This window comes from Bos indicus, chromosome 2 (assembly GCF_029378745.1).
Source record: "Bos indicus isolate NIAB-ARS_2022 breed Sahiwal x Tharparkar chromosome 2, NIAB-ARS_B.indTharparkar_mat_pri_1.0, whole genome shotgun sequence".
Lineage (NCBI taxonomy): Eukaryota > Metazoa > Chordata > Mammalia > Artiodactyla > Bovidae > Bos > Bos indicus.
In genome coordinates this window covers 89,562,423-89,580,959 of record NC_091761.1, presented here as the reverse complement: position 1 = coordinate 89,580,959, position 18,537 = coordinate 89,562,423, and the positions used below count along the sequence as shown (strand labels likewise).

At 34.8% G+C, this 18,537-nt stretch overlaps 1 protein-coding gene across 4 annotated transcripts in view; it reads left to right on the top strand.

Moving 5' to 3' along the window:
* HYCC2 (hyccin PI4KA lipid kinase complex subunit 2) overlaps window positions 1-18,537 on the top strand; it is a 64,149-nt gene that overhangs the window by 37,794 nt on the left and 7,818 nt on the right. For 3 of the 4 annotated variants that reach the window (XM_019974811.2, XM_019974820.2, XM_070770009.1), the window contains 5 exons: window positions 3,450-3,545; window positions 6,715-6,831; window positions 10,642-10,729; window positions 13,548-13,707; window positions 14,437-14,604. In XM_019974811.2, coding sequence (XP_019830370.1) covers window positions 3,450-3,545; window positions 6,715-6,831; window positions 10,642-10,729; window positions 13,548-13,707; window positions 14,437-14,604 — 629 coding nt within the window. The remainder of the gene's footprint in view (window positions 1-3,449; window positions 3,546-6,714; window positions 6,832-10,641; window positions 10,730-13,547; window positions 13,708-14,436; window positions 14,605-18,537) is intronic. The other variant, XM_019974825.2, reaches the window with a different exon arrangement.

The following is an 18,537-nucleotide window of genomic DNA, read 5'->3' as shown; positions in this document are numbered from 1 at the left end:
TCTTTACCTACTTTTTTTTTTTCCATCTTTTTTATTATATCTGTTCTTAGTGAGTATGAAAAATGGTATCTCATTGTGCTGTTGTTTTTGCTATATGTTTTACTTTTTTGTACAGTCAGCTATGTCAGAAATACACACTTTTTTTTTCCCAAGTTAAACATGTATTAGTTCTAGAGTTTATTACAAAAAACTGCAGTCTCTGTCTCCCTGTCCCTTCCACTCTCCTTTCCTAGATGTAACAACTTTTAACCAGTGGTTCTCAACCAGGGCATTTCTGCCTCTTCAGTGAACATTTGTCAGCATCTGGAGACTTGTTTGATTGTCACAACTAAGTGGGAGGGAAGACTGCTACAAGCATCTCAAGTGTAAAAGTCAGGGTGCTGTTCAGCATCCTACCACGCCTGGGCCGGGCCCCACAACAGTCACTTATCTAGGCCAAAATGTCCATAGTGCTGAGGTTGAAAAATCTTGCTGTTAATATTTACCATCTTCGTAGTAATTTACTGCTTTAAAATTTTTTCACTTTGGGGCATTATCTAATAACTTATCTCTATGAAAGATAAAACTTTAGGTTGTTAGCTCTCTCGTCCTTTCTTCTCAGTATAGTTATCTTGTAATTCTGGAGAATTCATTATTTAAATTTCTCATTATTATGAATGATTTTTTTTTTTTTTTTGGCCGTGCTGTACAGCATGCAGAATCTTAGTTCCCCAACCAGGGATTTAACCCATGCCCCCTGCATTGGGACTGTGGAGTCTTTAACCACTGGACCACCAGGGAAACCCCTTGAATGAACATTGCTCATCAGAACTGTTCAGAGCTGAGCTTTGTGACTGGTTACTTTTCCTCTCCTGCTTATCTTTTTGTTTTCCTTGAAGTTCATCTTTGACCTTTTGTTTTCTTTGTTTACTATGTGCTTTGTAAATTTAGCCCTGTAAATTTTCTATCGGTTTTCTACATAGCCTTCCAAAACTTTGTTTATACCAGTTATTTTCTCAATTTTATCTTCCTGATAAAGGAGCTCCCAGAGCCTTTTTTGACTTACTGCAGTCTGGACTGTGTTTCCCTCTTTGCCTGGTGTATACTTCTTATCTTGGTATTTCCCCTCACTGTTACCCTGGGAATTCCCTTTGTCTTTTTCCTGTGTGGATGGATCCACCGTTTCTTGCACCCTAGATCCTCATTCTTTGTTCCTAGTATTCTGAAATTCCATGTGATATTTCTTGGTGTGGGTTTATTTCCTGTTTGTGCTGAGCAGTACATGGGCCTTTTTGATTTGGAAACTCATGTCCTTCAGACCGGGAACTTTGCTTAATTATTTTTTGTTAATTAGTTTAGCCTCTCCATCTTATCTAGTCTTTTATTATTTGTCCTTTATTTATTTGGTCTTTTATTGTCTTTCTTGTGGAGCTTTTGTTTGGAGCTCTGGTTGTGGTACTCTTTCCTCTTCCATTTGCCATATCTTTTTCCTTTGGCTTCACTTTCTATGATATTTCCTCAACTTCATCCACCAGTTCTGTTCCTGAGTTTTTAATTTCTGTCATCATATTTTGTATATCTGGAATAGAATTTGACCACCCTAAGAGGAAAGACTTAAAGATATGGACAAAATGTATCATATTTTGTACATTCTGAATGGTCTTTTAAAATAGTTCATATTTGGATTTTTGTTGTTTTTTTATTTTTGAAACAGCATCTCTTTTTTTAGAATATTAATGATACTTTGCTTTATTTAAAGTTATTGTTTTCTCTTTTATGTTTATTATATCCCCCAAATTGTGTTCCCCTGCCCCTGTTTCTTTATTTTGACCTCATTTTCCTATTAATGAAGTTCATCAGATGTCTGATAATCCATTTTTCCATACTTATGTGTAAGAGCAGGGAATTTTTAAAAATGAGAAGCTATGACCATGTTGGTAGGGGCTCATTGAGTATGAACTTCACAATTTCTCACTGGGCCATTCATTTGGTGAACTTCCCAAGTCCATATTTTTAAGTCTTTACTCTTAGGGTGGTCAAATTCTCTAAAGAAAACTCTTCTAGTTTCTTAACCAGAGGGCTGCTAGCATTCTGATGGCCAAGTGGGGAAGGAAAACTTGAGGTATCAGTATCCAGTAAGACCCATTTTACTTAAGTTTTCTATTTTCAGTAACTTCCCATCCTCCCCACTCCAACCCAAACCACACTTGTGCTTGGTGGTTCCCTGGTAGAAACTTCTCTTTTATCCTTTCAGAAAATAAGTCTTCAGTTTCAGAAAATAAATCTTCAGTGAACCTAGCAGCATAGAGAAGGAGAAAGGATCTGAAGATGTGAACTGCTTCTGTGTCATACTTTGAACTCAGTTTTTAACTTTTCATTTTGAAATAATTTCTGACTTAAAAAAAATATTTCAGAAGTAGCACAAAGACTTTCAATATACTCTTCACCACCTATGGCAAGCTTTTTAGAAGTACTGTGTTCCTGGGTCCTGCCCTCAGAGATTCTAATTGGGTCAGTCTGTGTTGAGACATGGAATATATTATTCCAGAATGTCCTTAAATAACTATAATGTGCATTCAGGCTTAGGAGCCACTTTGTTAGTTATTGTACAGATTAAGAAAGCATTCATTTATTCATTCAATAAAAATTAATTGAGCAATAATAATGTTTTAAATACCGTGTCTGACACTAGAGTTAGAGATGAGTAAATTAGGGTCTCTGTCCTAAAGTTGCTTATTACTGAATGGATAAAACAGAGGTAGAGACAGAGAACTGATTTAGTGGGATAAATAGTGTATTAGAGCTATACAGGTGAACAGTTTTTGTTTATTTTAGTTGGGAGAATTAAGAATGTCTTTATGTCTGAAATTAAAATTTGAGCCAGGATTTGAAACCTTTTAGTAGGAGTTTTCCAAGTGAAAAGTGTTGTAGTAAGAAAGGGTAACATCAGTAAAAAAAAAAAAAAAAAAAAAAAAGGCAAGGTATTATGAAAGATTATGGCATTATTCATGGAATGATACAAGAAAACTGTTATAATATCATGGTGTATGTGGTAGACAGTGGAGGGAAATAAGGTTGGAGAGGTAGGTTAAGGGTGGATTTTTAAAGGACCTTGTATGCCTTGATGAGTTTGGTCTTTACGATGCAGTCAATAGTAACAGTAGATTAATAGTAACAGTAGATAATAGTCTGTCACTATTGACTTTACTCATCGTAAAGACCTATTCAAGCATGATAGGGGATTTTTGAGGAAGAAAATATAGATGGCAGCAAGTACTCTGACCTTTAATAAGGCAAATGGAAATAGGGAAATTATTGAGGAGGATATTACAATGATCTGATTGAGAAATAATGAAAATCAATATTAAGGCATTGTTGTTATAACCATCCAACAAAGAAATCATTTACTACAATCTGTAAGTAGAAATAATTATTTGTAATCTTTTTCTCCTTGTTTTTGTTTTTTCTAGGTTTGAAGTCCTGAGTTTTCTCATGTTATGTTATAATTCTGCTATCGTGTATATGCCTGCTTCATCTTACCAGTCTCTTTGCCGAATGGGCTCCAGGTAAGCAGAATACTTATCATTATTTCATACATTTTTATTGAGCACATTCTCGCTGGTAGGCACTGTTCTAACCCCTGGTGATACAGCAGTAAACAAAACTCAGGAAACTTATATTCCTATAGGAATTTTCTATCATTCCTCATACATCATGATTTCTTGAAAGTACTTCGGTATTAAAGAAGTACTTTGTAGCTCAGCATCAAGCTAAGCCAAGATGATTTAGGTTCAAGGTGGTTTATTGGTATACTTGATCACTGCCTGGATGCCAGTTTTTATAAGTCACTTCGAGTGTTTTGAATAAATAGTCTTCTGTATAGAGAAAGTAAAGAAATGTGAACTTTTTCCTTTCTGTATCCCACAAATAACTGTCTCTTCTTTGGATAAGATTAGCATCAATTATGTGTATGTCTCATTTATAGTTGTATATTCTAATCGTTACCAAACCAGAATGTCTAATAATATGAATAGACCTGGGCTAAAATTTTTATTTCCGCTATTGAAAAAAAATTAATATAAATTGGTTTGGAGACAGAGGAGGGGAATTTTAATTATAGAAGGAACACTCAGTTTATCCTGCTCAGTTGATTTTTATTTGAGGAAGCACAAATAAAAAGGGTAAGCCTTCTCTACCCCCTGAAAGTTAAATGCTATGTTAGTTTTTCTATTGCTTCATAACAAATTGCTATGAATTTAGTTGCTTAAAATAGCATACATTTATTATTTCAGTTTTCTGTGGGTCAGAAATCTAAGTGTCACTTAGCTGGGGCTTCTGCTTAGGGTATTACAAGCTGCAGTTAAGATGTCCACTGGAGTTGCCATCATATCTGAGGTTCATTTGAGGAATTATACACTTATCTTGGCAGAATTCAGTTCCTATAGTTGTAGGACTAAGGGCTTCAATTTCATATGGACTGTCTGCTGAAGGCCAGTGTCAGTTCCTTGCCATGTGAGCCTCCCAATTTAGGCAGCCTACAGCATGGCAGCTCACTTCTTCAAAGCAGAGGAATAAGAGACGATGCACTACAGTCTTATGTAATATAATCACATAATCATGTACATGTATGCATGAAAATGGTATCACCTTTTCCATGTTACAAGCAAATCACAGGTTCCACCCATGCTCAAGAGGAGGGGATGACACAGGGTGTGAATACCAGGAAGGTATCATGAGGATCAGCCCCACATGCCCCACCCCCAGCCACTACTACAAATGCTTTGCACAGGTTCATACTGGTGTATTACTGAGAGGAAACTGTGGTCCTATTTATAACAAAACTCACTTTTGCTAATTGGAGGTAGGCCAGTCTAAATTAGCTGTTAATTTGATTTATAAATTTGTAGATTATTTTAAAGTGTATTATTTCCACTCGTGTATAAAAACAAGATTAATGACTAACAGAATTCTTGTCTCTAATCTACATGTTGTTTGTTTTTTTTAAACTTTTTATTTTGTATTGGGGTATAGCTGATTAACAGACAATGTGATAGTTTCAGGTGAACAGTGAAGGAGCTCAGCCATACGTATACATGTAACTATTCTAACCTAGATGTTCTTATCAAGAGAGTATATTGTTTAAGCACTTACTGCATATCTACAGATCAATTTATTTATAGATGACTATTTTTGGCTCAATTAAACAAATTTGCTATATCTCTAATTGGTAACATTTAGTATGGCATCTTACAGAGTTCCTTAATAACAAATGATGATCGAGTTTCAGTTCAGTTCTGTTCAGTCGCTCAGTCATGTTTGACTCTTTGCGACCCCATGAATCGCAGCACGCCAGGCCTCCCTGTCCATCACCAACTCCTGGAGTTCACTGAGACTCACGTCCATCGAGTCAGTGATGCCATCCAGCCATCTCATCCTCTGTGGTCCCCTTCTCCTCCTGTCCCCAATCCCTCCCAGCATCAGAGTCTTTTCCAATGAGTCAACTCTTCGCATGAGGTGGCCAAAGTGCTGGAGTTTCAGCTTTAGCATCATTCCTTCCATAGAAATCCCAGGGCTGATCTCCATCCTCAAACTTTTACTCACGTGTCCCCTAATGAATTTTGAAAAACTTTATAGCCTTTATACATTTTTAAGTTAACATTTAAATTTTTTATTCTTTTTTATATGATTTCCAGCATGTAAATATTAACATAATAAAACAAATAATTGTTAATTGCTATTTTTAATGTATATAATGTAAATACACAGTGATCTAATTGATACCATGATACCATCATCCATATATGGAATAAATGAAAAATAGTCTTTCTTTAGTAGTCTTTCTCCTTAAAATGGAATGTGTATTGCACTTTATCCACATAAATTTTATCCTAATATAGTGCTGTTATACTTAAAGGTCTTTTATTGATCAACTAATTATAAACCTCTGCCACAAAGAAAATATGTAAATTAAAAATATAAAAATATTTCCAGAGACCAAAATGCACTAAACACTAAAAAATTTCTTCTGAACTCACCATTGCAGTTATTCTGATAAATTAATTTATTAAAATAATAGAGGTATATAACATCTCTGCTAATTATTAAACATAACTTTTCTGGAAGCATATTTTAATGAGATGGAAAATAGAGGATCGTTTATGACACTTTAAATTTGTTTTCAGAGTTCTGTATCATCCACTAATCCATCCTGATAAAATTTGGGACGTGTGAAAGTTATGCATTTCTTTTGTGAATAGGGAGAAGGAGAATTATGAAAGAGATACCTATTTGAGAAAAGTTGTTGCTTGAGGGCTTGCCTGGTGGTTCAGATAGTAAAGAATCTACCTATAATTCAGGAGACCCAGGTTTGATCCCTGGGTTAGGAAGATCCCCTGGTGAAGAGAATGGCTACCCACTCAAGTATTCTTGCCTGGAGAATTCCATGAACAGAGGAGCCTGGTGGGCTATATAGTCTGTGGGGTCACAAAGAGCACCTTTCACTTTTTCATTGCTTTTATTGCTATAGTCCACTAGAATGTGTGTTTTGTGAGAGCATAGATTTTTTTTTTATCTTTTTACCTATTTACAACTGTATGCATAGACCCATGATAGTGACTGACACATAACAAGTACTTAAAAAATATTTCAGTAAGTGTTGAATATGTGAACTTATGAACACAAAAATATTTTATTTAATGAATCAGCAAATCACACTTAAATAATGTATTTTCCTAGGGTTTGTGTGAGTGGGTTTCCACGGCAACATGAAAAACAGTGGAAAGAACTCTGTGGTCGAATAGTGTTGGATCCCGAATTTATGGTGCAGCTTCTCACAGGAGTTTATTATGCCATGTAAGTAGATGTACTGTGAAATTGTGTGGATTCTTCCTAGTCTTTTAAAACTTAATATTTCCCTTTTTCCTTATTAGTTTCACAACATGGAATATTTTGTTCCATGATGGACCCATTATCTTATTTTTCTAATATGAATTTCTTTCAGTAGTTTTAAATGAATTATACTTTTTATATCTGCTCTCTCAACAACTTTTTAATATTCGGTACTGTATTGTTAACTATAGTTAGCATGGTGTACATCATATACCCAGGATTTTATCTTATAACTAGAAGTTTGTACCTTTTGAACCAACCCTTTTGTACCCTTTTTGCCAGCCTCTGGCAACCACCAATCTTTCTGTATCTATGAGTTCAGTTACTCTTTTTGTTTTGTTTTGTTTTAGATTCCACATGTATATGAGATTATACAGCATTTGTCTTTGTCTGACTTATTTAATTTAGCATGATGCCCTCAAGATCCATCCATGTTGTCACAAATGGCAGGATTTCCTTTTTTTTTTTTGACCATGTGTCATGCGGGAGTTCCCCAACCAGGGATCAAATCCATGCCCCCTGCATTGGAAGTGTGGAGTCTTAAGTCCTAGGATTTCTTCCTTCTTTTAAATGAATAATATTCTATTGTGTGTATGTAATTGTATATATAATATGTGTGTGTATAATAAATATGTATACACACACACCTTATTTTCTTTATCCGTTCATCTGTGTGTTTGTCTAATACATATTTGTTGTTCAGTTGCTCAGTCATGTCTGACTCTTTGCAACTCCGTGAACTGCAGCACGTCAGGCTTCTCTGTTGATAGCTATCTCCCTGAGTTTGCTCAAACTCATGTCCATTGAGTCAGTGATGCCATCCAACCATCTCATCCTCTGTCACCCCCTTCTCCTCTTGCCCTCAATTTTTCCCAGCATCAGGGTCTTTGCCAGTGAGTCAGCTCTTCGCATCAGGTGGCCAGAGTATTGGAGCTTCAGCTTCATAATCAGTCCTTCCAATAAATATTCAGGGTTGATTTCCTTTAGGATTGACTGGTTCTATCTTCTTGCTGTCCAGGGGACTCTGAAGAGCTCTCTGGCACCACAGTTCAAAAGTGTCAATTCTTCAGTGTTTAGTTTTCTTTATGGTCCAACTCTCACATCCATACATGACTATTGGAAAAACCATGGCTTTGACTCTACGGATCTTTGTTAGCAAAGTGATGTCTCTGCTTTTTAATACACTGTTGAGGTTTGTCATAGCTATTCTTCCAAGGAGCAAAGCATCTTCTAATTTTGTGGCTGCAGTCACCATCCACAGTGATTTTGGAGCCCTGGAAAATGAAATCTGACATTGTTTCTACATTGTCCCTATCTATTTGCCATGAAGTGATAGGACCAGATACCCTGATCTTAGTTTTTTGAATGTTGAATTGTAAGCCAGCCTTTTCACTCCCCTCTTTCACTTTCATCAAAAGGCACTTAGTTCCTCGTCATTTTCTGCCATTAAAGTGGTATCATCTGCGTATCTGAGGTTGATATTTCTTCTGGCAATCCTTATACATACTTACATATACATATAGGCCATATTTTTTTTATCCTTTTATCTGTTAATTTACAATTAGATTGTTTCCATGTCTTGGCTACTGTACATAATGCTCCAGTGAACATGGGGGTATAAGATATCTTTTTGAGATAGTGATTAAGTTTCCTTCCAGTGTGTAATAGAAGTGGAATTGCTGGATCATATGGTAGTTCTATTTTTAATTTTTTAAGGAATCTCCATATTGTTTTCCATAGTTGTTCCACCGATTTACATTTCTACCAGTAATGCACAGGGTTCCCTTTTCTGCACATCCTTGTCAACATTTGTTATTTCTTGTCTTTTTGATACTAACCATTCTCACAGATGTGAGATGATACTAATTTGCATTTCCCTAGTGATTAGTGATGTAGAGCCCTTTTTTAGGTACCTGTTGGCCATTTGTGTGTCTTCTTTGGGAAAAAGTCTATTCAATTCTCTGCCTATTTTTAATTGGATTACTTGGTTTTTTGTATTGACCTGTATGGTTTTCTTAATTTCTCTTTCTGATAGTTTGTTACTAGTAGCTTCCCTGATAGTTGGTAAAGAATCAATTGGTAAAGAATCCACCTGCAATGCAGGAGACCCTGGTTCAATTCCTGGGTTGGGAAGATCCGCTGGAGAAGGGACAGGCTACCCACTCCAGTATTCTGGCCTGGAGAATTCCATGGACTATATAGTCCATGGGGTTGCAAACAGTCAAATGTGACTGAGCGACTTGACTTTACTTAGTGGGATGATTTTCTTAATTTCCCTTTCTGATAGTTTGTTGTTAGTGCATAGAAATGCAGTAGATTTTTATATATTGTTTTTATACCTATAACTTTACTAAATTTGTTTATTCTAACAGTTTTTTTGGTATATTCTTTAGAGTTTTCTACAGTTGACTCTTGAACAATGAGTGGGTTTGGGTGCCATTTGCAGAGTTGAAAATCTGAGTATAACTTTATAGTCAGCCTTGCATATCCATGGCTTCAATCAACCACAGATTGTGTATTACAGTAGTTGGTTCTTATTGAAAAGAATTCACATATAAGTGATCTCATGCAGTTCGAATCTATGTTATTCACAGGTAAACTTGTCTTCTGCAAACAGAGACAGTTTTACTTCTTTTATTTTTTATTTGCTTGAACTTCAGCTCTGTGTTGGATAAAAGTGGCAAGAGTGGGCATCCTTGTCTTATTCTTGATCTTAGAGAGATCTTGTTCTTAATCATTTGTCACTGGTAAGTAGTTATTGACTATGAGCTTGTCATATGCAGCCTTTATTATACTGTAGTACATCTACTCTGTACCCACTTTTTTGAGAGGTTTTTTTAATCATGAATGGGTTTTTAATTTTGTCAAGTGTTTCTTCTACATCTGCTATTATGATGGATTTATCCTTCATTTTGTTAATATGGTGTATCACACACAGTTGATTAAATTGTAGATGTTGAACCATCCTTGCATCCCAAGATAAATCCCACTTGATCGTGGTATGTGATCAGTTGTTGAATATAGTTTGCTAATATTTTGCTGTGGATTTTTGCATTTATGCTATGTTTCTCAGAGGTATATTGGCTTGTAATTTTCTTTTCTTATAGTGTCCTGGTTTGGTTTTTGTATGAGGGGGATGCTGGCCTCATGATATGACTGTGAAAGTGTTCACTATTGGAAGAATTTAAGGATTGATATTATTTCTTTAAATGTGTGGTAGAATTCACTCATGAATCCATCTGGTCCTTATTGGGACCATCTTTTACTTATTGGGAGGTTTTTGATTAATGATTCAATTTCCTGTGGGTACAGTGATGGGTGTGTTCAGATTTTTATTTCTTCATGATTCAGTCTTGGTAGATTGTATGTTTCTAGGAATTCATCCATTTTCTGGATTGTCCAGTTTGTTGACATATAATTATTCATAGCCCTTTCAGTACTTTTAAAATATAACTAGTCATGAAACTGAAGTCTGAATACTGTCACATAGTTCATAACCCAGATTTTCATGAATTCAAATAGATAACCCAGATATCAACACATGATAAAATCCAATTATCTTTAAGAGATATCTGTGAAATATTTTAAATGTTAATATTTAAATTTTTCTTTTTGTTCTTGTAACCAAAATTGGGATAGTTTAGAAATTCATGATGCAAAAATTAATGTGAAAATCTTGTTACAGAACCAAAATAATAGGACTTGGAGCAATAAAAAAGATTGTTATTGAAAATGAGAGATATTTGCTAAAGACTGTAATCTGCTTCTCCAAAGGTATAATGGACAATGGGACCTTGGCCAGGAAGTCCTTGATGACATCATCTATAGAGCTCAACTAGAACTCTTTTCTCAACCACTATTGGTAAGTTATTATATTTACTTTTTGTTAAACTTTCCTGTGCCTAAAAAGGGTACTGCTGCTGCTGCTGCTGCTAAGTCGCTTCAGTCATGTCTGACTCTATGCGACCCCATAGACGGCAGCCCACCAGGCTCCCCCGTCCCTGGGATTCTCCAGGCTAGAATACTGGAGTAGGTTTCCATTTCCTTCTCCAGTGCATGAAAGTGAAAAGTGAAAGTGAAGTCGATGAATCGTGTCTGACTCTTAGCGACCCCATGGACTGCAGCGCACCAGGCTCCTCCGTCCATGGGATTTTCCAGGCAAGAGTACTGGAGTGGAGTGCCATTGCCTTTTCCGTAAAAGGGTACTACTGGTATAAAATTCAGTATGTAATGTATGAGGCAGTACTAATCATTGGAGGGGGAAAACAGGTTTATTCCATACCAACAGTTGGAAAGGAAACAAAATTGTTTTAGATCCTCTTATTTTACAACATAGCAAAATAAAGTTCAAATAAATTAAAGAATTAAGTGTCTTGAAATCCTTTAAGAAAAGAAAGAAGAGAGGCTATAAATATTTGCTCAAATTTTTGGAGAAGGAAAGGCTATCTATATTTAAGTGACTGAACACATCACCAAAAAAGGTTGATATTTTTTTTAACTACATAAACATCTAAATTCTAAACCATCAGTTTTTTGTTTTGTTTTGGAGGGGGGAAGGGGGCGTTGTTTTATTTTTTGGCCATGCAGTATGGCATGTGGGATCTTAGTTCCTTGACCAGGTATCAAATCTGTACCCTCTGCTATGGAAGCGCAAAGTCTTAACCGTTAGACCTATAGGGAAGTCCATAAACCATCAGTTTTCTAAAACCAAAATTAATATGAACTAGTTATCAACAGGCATGACAAAAAAAGCAAGTTAATATTTAGTTTTACATAAAAATTTCATACTCTTCCAAAAATAACTATATCTCCAAAAGGTAAGATGGTCAATAAAAAACTAAATTTGAACGTCCAGTAGTAGGGTGAGGGAGGCATTTTTTATTGTTACCAGTAACAGTATGACATAACTCTGCACATCCTTTTGGTAATGTATATGTGTTTTCTTTGAGCTACTATCCCATCTTTACCAACATTTCCCAAGAAACTACTTAAAAATTTTTTTAATGTATTGTGAACACTAGATCAAGGTTTGTTTTAAATGCAAAGGAATCTGAACTCTAAACATTATTTTACAACAGAGAATCATTAAGTTATTTACTTGATGAAATTATTTATTTGAAAATTAATATTAAGGAAACATGCTAGCTGTGTTAGTAGTAAAGTAGTATATAGCTATTTTTTTTTTAATCTAGACAGGACAAAGGAAACATAACAAATGTTAATAGTTCTCTAGGTGATTCAGCTGGATAGTTTTTATTTCTTTGCAATTTTCTGTATTTTCTAAATTTTTTCTAGTATTTTTAGAGTTGTATATTTTTTTAAATAGTTGTATTTTTAAAATTATTTATGTATTTTTACTTGCAACAATTTAAGAGTATAATTTTTGAGTAATTTTTTCATGTCTTTTTTATAGTTTAAGATAAATATAAATTTATTGAAGTGACATTTATATAATTCTTTCATATTTGAATTTTCTTTTTTCCTCATGTCAGCATCCCTAATTTTACCCTAAAGTTTACTGTAAAAAAAAAAAAAAAAAAGATTGCATAGGGAATTCCCTGACAGTATTAGTTAGGGCTCTGCTCTGTCCCTGCCAAGGGCAAAAGTTCCATCCCTGGTTGGGGAACCAGGATCCCACAAGCTGCACAGTGTGACCAAAAACAAAAAACAAGTGGACAAGAAGATAAAAAAATTACACCTTGATAATAACACCTTGCATTTGCGAGACTCTTTAAATTTATAATTTCATCCCTGTCTTATAAATTAAGTAGAAGTGGCATTTCCAAGGCAATATAGGTAAAGAGATTCATAATCTATAGTTCTAGAATAATCCTTTATTGCTATGGGTCTCCAAGGGACCCAGGAAATGACATTCCTTTTCTCTATTCAAAAACAGAGCCAGATGATAAATAGATAAAATAGTTGATAGATAGAAAAACAAGTACCATCTTTATTGCTGATTAAGGTTAGATTGAAAGACTTCACTCCCTACCCTTTAGTTAAGATGTTGAAACAGCCCACTGGAGCGAAGGTTTGAGTTGGGAGAGAAGGTTTGAGTTGGCAGAGCAGGCAGGGGTATCCAGCTTGCTCCATTTCACTTGTCCTGTCCAAGTGGAGAGTGAGGGAGAAAGATGGTCCTCTAGCTCAAGATCTTTGCTAGGTCAGCACTACTCAGTCAGAAAACATGGAGCAGCCAATGGCTATTACTTTCCAGCCAGATACCTCACTCTCCTCCACAGAGGGCAGAACTTGATGGAACAAAGTGCCAGATGGGTTTAGGAAAGATGTCTCCTCATGAAAACAAAGCTAATTTTTTTAATTATAAATTAAATTTTGCATGTTATTTATCATCTGAAGAATCAGAAAGAAACTTACTCCAAATTTTCTTGTATCAGGGTTCATATGTTTAAAACTCTTTGGAATCTATTTTCTCCTTGAAAGCCAGCAACTTCAGAGAGTCCATGAGGGTGTGTGACTCATATTTTTAAATGAATTCTCATCTTAGAAGCCTACCCAAAAGAATACAGACCAGTGGAAATATAAACATTTCTGACACATTATACTTTTCTATTTTGTAGAGCAACTTTTAAATACATATTCAAGAAAGTATGGAAACATGAAATGTGCAGTAAGCATAAATTGTATATTGGATGTAAGTACATATAGACTTATCATTTTAGGTTGCCAATGCCATGAAAAATTCATTACCATTTGATGCTCCTGATTCTTCACAAGAAGGCCAGAAAGTACTTAAAGTCGAAGTCACTCCAACAGTGCCGAGGATTTCTCGGAGTGCGATTACAACAGCTTCAATCCGTCGCCATAGATGGAGGAGAGAAGGTGAATATAAAATCCCTATAGCCCGCTCATGGGTTAAAGTAAATTTATCACTGTTTTTACAGACTATATTTACACATGATATTATAGTACTCTTGTAGTTAAAGTAAAATTGTTTAGTTGTTAAAAATAGCAGTAGAACTGTGGTTTGTATACCTGAATTCATTTTAATATAAATATGTATATATATTTTATAAAGTAGAAAGATGTTATTTAAACTGCTCTCTGAATGTTGAAACAGAAAATAAGATCAAGTTAATTTTTTTTTAACTAGTAATAACAATAGAAAAAAAATTTCTTTAAGCTTGTTTCTGAAAAAAGGTACCTGTATGAGCAGTGTGGGAGAAAATTATATAACTGGCCAAACTAATGGTATAATACAAGCTATACATAAAATAACTGATTTTTATCTTTCTTTTCCTTGTCTTGTAAGTGCTGAGTCCAGCAGTATTTCATAGGCATATGCTACTTGAATAGTCAAGCTGTCTTGCCTAAGAGAGATTAATTGCCATTTTAATGATCTCTATTTTTTTCTCCTATTCATTTGCAAACCTCACATTGTTCATCTGCTGCCTTATGTGTGTGCATGCTGTGCACACACATGTAACTATATAAATAATGTTTGTGTTTATGTCATATCCATATATACATTCTCTTATCTGCCTGGGTCAAAATGCTCAGAAAAGAATAGAGCAGCAAAAAAGCACTAAAATTTTATATGTTGAATCCCAGATGGCTTTGACTTCTCAAACGAGGCTGACTCGAGTATTCCTGGCTCCCCGATCCAACACGGCTCCACTGACCTAGGGATCAAACGTGTGCAAGAGGGGGAGGTGCTGGTGCACAGGACTCCTGAGCACGGCTCACCGGAGCCCAACTCAGCAGCAGCCACAACAGAGGGTAGGACAGAGATGAGGAGGCAGAAGTCAGTGAGGCAGTTGCTGGAGAAGGATCCTGGCTCTCTGTCCCCAAGCAGAACATCTTTCCATTCTAGTGTGTGTTTCCACTACCCCAGGGTGTATTAGACTCTCCTTGCAAAGCGCACCCCCCCTATATGCTAGCACCAGGTCAGGTACAATCTTTAGTTACCATTTGTGCTGGCCTGGAGTCTGCATCCCTGTGTATTAAAGAGCAGCTTGGCATGGCTACTAACAAGGGAGAGGCCTATCTCCAAAAGGTCTGCAAATGCTTGGGATTTCTTCATTACTGAGCATGTTTATTCTAACATCAGGAAAGGAAAAATGCACCCAATGGACCTGAGCCTTATTATTCAATGTGTATCAATTTCATTTAGTTGATAATGTATTATTTGGAAAATAGGTGAGGAGAGTTTTAAAGCTTTAGTACATTATCTTTGAGAAATGGGACTGAAATGGAGCTGGCTGATTGGTCTCTAGTCCCAGGGTGGCCAATTAACAAAAACTTCTTATCTCTTTGACAGAATAAACCAGTATTGATTGGCTTCTTATAATCTTCAAATCAAGTTGCCTGGGTCTGAACTACTGACATCTTTCCTCTATAAATGTACTCTCCTGGTGCACACTACCTTTTTATCATTTATTGTAAAAAATGACTATCTTATATAGCTCCCAAACAGAAGTGAAATGTATTATTTAGAAGTCATAAATCCTAATAGATCCTTGTTTATACAGTATGGGTATCTCAAATGAGAATTTTTTTTTACCCCTCCACCACCATCACAGCCACGACCATTATCTATAAAAGAACACTTCTCTCTGATAGGAAAGTATTTATTTGCTGTTTAACATGTAATGCCATAGAAATTGGTTTTATAAAAGAGGATATTGTGGCCTAATAGTTTTTTCATTATTTAATGTATTGCTGCTGTGGAACTTGTACACTAATTTATGAAATATAGCAAGTAGTTTTAAAATAGGTTACTTATTTTTATTTATTCCACCTTAGGAAAATCTCTTGCTTTTTGGTGCATTAAAAATTTGAGCATGCTCAGTAAGAATCTAAATCTACCTTCTGTTCCCTTGCCCATTTGCCCAGAGTGACCTGACTTCATTTAACAGTGTTGCATGTGCATGATCTAGGGACCCAAAGAAGTTGGTACTATGAAGAGAACCGTGTGAAGGACACAGCCTTTCCTTTTCATTTTTTCTATATCTCTTTATGTTATTCCTGGGAGTCAGTTGTATCTTGTATAAGGCGTAAAAATAAGTATATGAATAGATGTCAAATTCATAGTTGGCCTAAATTGATCAACATCTGTTCTCCACTTTCTTGATGACTAAATGAGCCACTTGAAGTGTATCTACTGCCATTGTTAGAATATTGGAGTATCCATGCTAAATGTAGTACAATAATCACTAACATTGATGAAATTTAAGTATGGGATTGGGTAGAATCATTTTTTCCTATTAATCATAAGTCATACACTTTGAAAAAAGGAAAAAATAGTAATTCCTTTAAAATGTCCTATTAAATGTTAAAACATCCTGTTTTAATATCTCCTATTACTGATAAAATTTCAGGTTGTGAAGCTGGGGTATGGCCATTTAGAAAAGGAATGAATCCCATTGGTGTGTTTGAAATTTCTTAAGTTATTTCGCCTTTTAATCTAGTTTAATTGTAGCTTTAAATGAGTATTAGTAAAAGCTAATTTTTAAGGAAAAGCAAACATAAATAGGAAAGTTCATTAAAAATCTTTTTGGTTGTCTCATCTTTGGCTCATGAATAGTATTATCACCCAAGGAGAAAATTAGAAGGAAAATGTTATTAGACATAATAGCCTTTTTATTCCTTGAAGTTTTTTAGACAGAAATATGGAAATTATTAAAACTAATGAAAAGTTTCGGTAATTCTGAAGTCTGCTGGAGCTTTTGGTTTAGCATCAATAATTGACCTTCTAAAAGAAAAAGAAGGGAATTTCACCTGGCACTGCAGTGGTTAGGACTCTGCTCTCTCAACTGCTGAGGACCCAGGTTCAGTCAGTTGTCAGAAAACTAAAATCCCACAAGTCATGTGGTGCAACCAAACGAAAAAAGAAAACATGTTTTCTAAAGGTTTTAAATAGTTTTACAGTTAAAGTTGTATTTATTACGTGTTGGAATTGAAGAGAGAATTCATCACCTACCTTTATCCTGATTGTTAAGTAACATTTATGACTTTTAAAGCTGTATTTAAAATTATTACTAAACTGAGGACCGTGCTTGTGATTAAAGTATATTCAGTGTTCCACTATACTGAAATAGCATTTCCTAGTATATAAAATATCAGTAGGTTCTCTTGCATGGTGGTTTCTACATTGTCATATCTCTTTTATGGCCATATTGCTTGGGCATCAGATCTGCATGTGGCAAAATTCAGAAGCTAGCACTAAGTCTCTCAGTCTCTTTCCCTAACCATATGTATAGCCAATGACATATTTCTGTTCACTTCTAGTTTTATATTACTGATCTTAATTCTGAACCAGTAACTATCTTTTCCTGGGCATTGTGGAGTTCTTCATAGTAATTATAAATAAATTGCTTAGATGTGATATAAATATAATTTAAAGTTTTTATTTTGATGTACACTATATACTGTTCTTGAGGAAGGGGTTGAGAGAAGTGGTGTCAGCTGCATTTTCATATGGCTTTGCATGATGAATAAAGATTACTAAACTGCTGGATATAACAAGAAGATGCCTTTTGCTTTAAGGATAGCCTATTTCATTCTTCTTTTGAAGGAAAGAAATAACTAATCCATATGAGAAAATATTTATATTTTTCCAAGTACTATGTTAAATAAAGATTGTGTTTAAGTATTTTGTGTATATTTTACTTAGGTAACTTGTATCTCAAAGTGATATTTTTTTGGATTTCTGTCCTAACAGTTTACCTTAGCTAAAATATTGATTTCTGAATATAGATTTAGACTGAACTTTCTTACAATCTGGTAAACATATTTTAAAGGTAGCAAACTTCTGTCAGTTTTTGAAAAAAGAAAATGTTCTATTTTCTAAGAGAGTGTTGATCATACTTTCAGTAAAGGAATCGGGCTTTCTGAAAACCCAAACTGAATACATGCTTCTTTTCTTACAAAATCCCAAGATAAGAATTCTTTTGTTAACTACAGTTTCTGCATGAAACTTAATGGAATACTATAAGTATTTTGTGATCCCAAAATAATATATCTCAATATTTAAAATCTAAAATATTATATAAATATATAACATAAAATTATTATATATTATTTATTATATTATAAAATAGTAAAAAATTCTTCCTCAGTATCCTTGTTGGTTCTTACCTTTGTTCTCTGTTAATCAAATATTTTCACATTAACTGATCAAGAAAATATGGAAACCAGTGAGTAGGCATGTTCATAAGACAAAATATGACTGAAGTTACTAGAAGCAATGTAGAATTTTTAGTTTAGAGTTAGAAAATGTACTAGTTCCATGTTAAAGATTTTAAAGCTATTTAGAAGCAATTAGCTGTTAAATATAAAATTTCATAGTAGTTAAAAGGGGTTTGGGGATGGGTTTTTGACATTATTCTGGGTGACTGAAATTAGAAGGGTCTCCTATTTTATGACAGGTTAAGGAAGATAGGAAAATTTTTGTTTTTTTAGACAGATATGCTCACCTCAAATTGACAAGGTGTATCATAAAGATTTACGGTCACTATTTTACCTACAGTTGTGTGTCTAAATATTGATACTAATAGTACGCTAGACTTGCTCGTGAATAGTTTTACATAAGCTAGCCTAATCAAAGCTAAATGAACAGAATAAATAACATGAGAATTCTGTATAGATTGAGGCTCCTTCCCCTAAATTATTTAGGGAAAGTGTTTGTAGCAAGGGTCATTGCTGACCTAT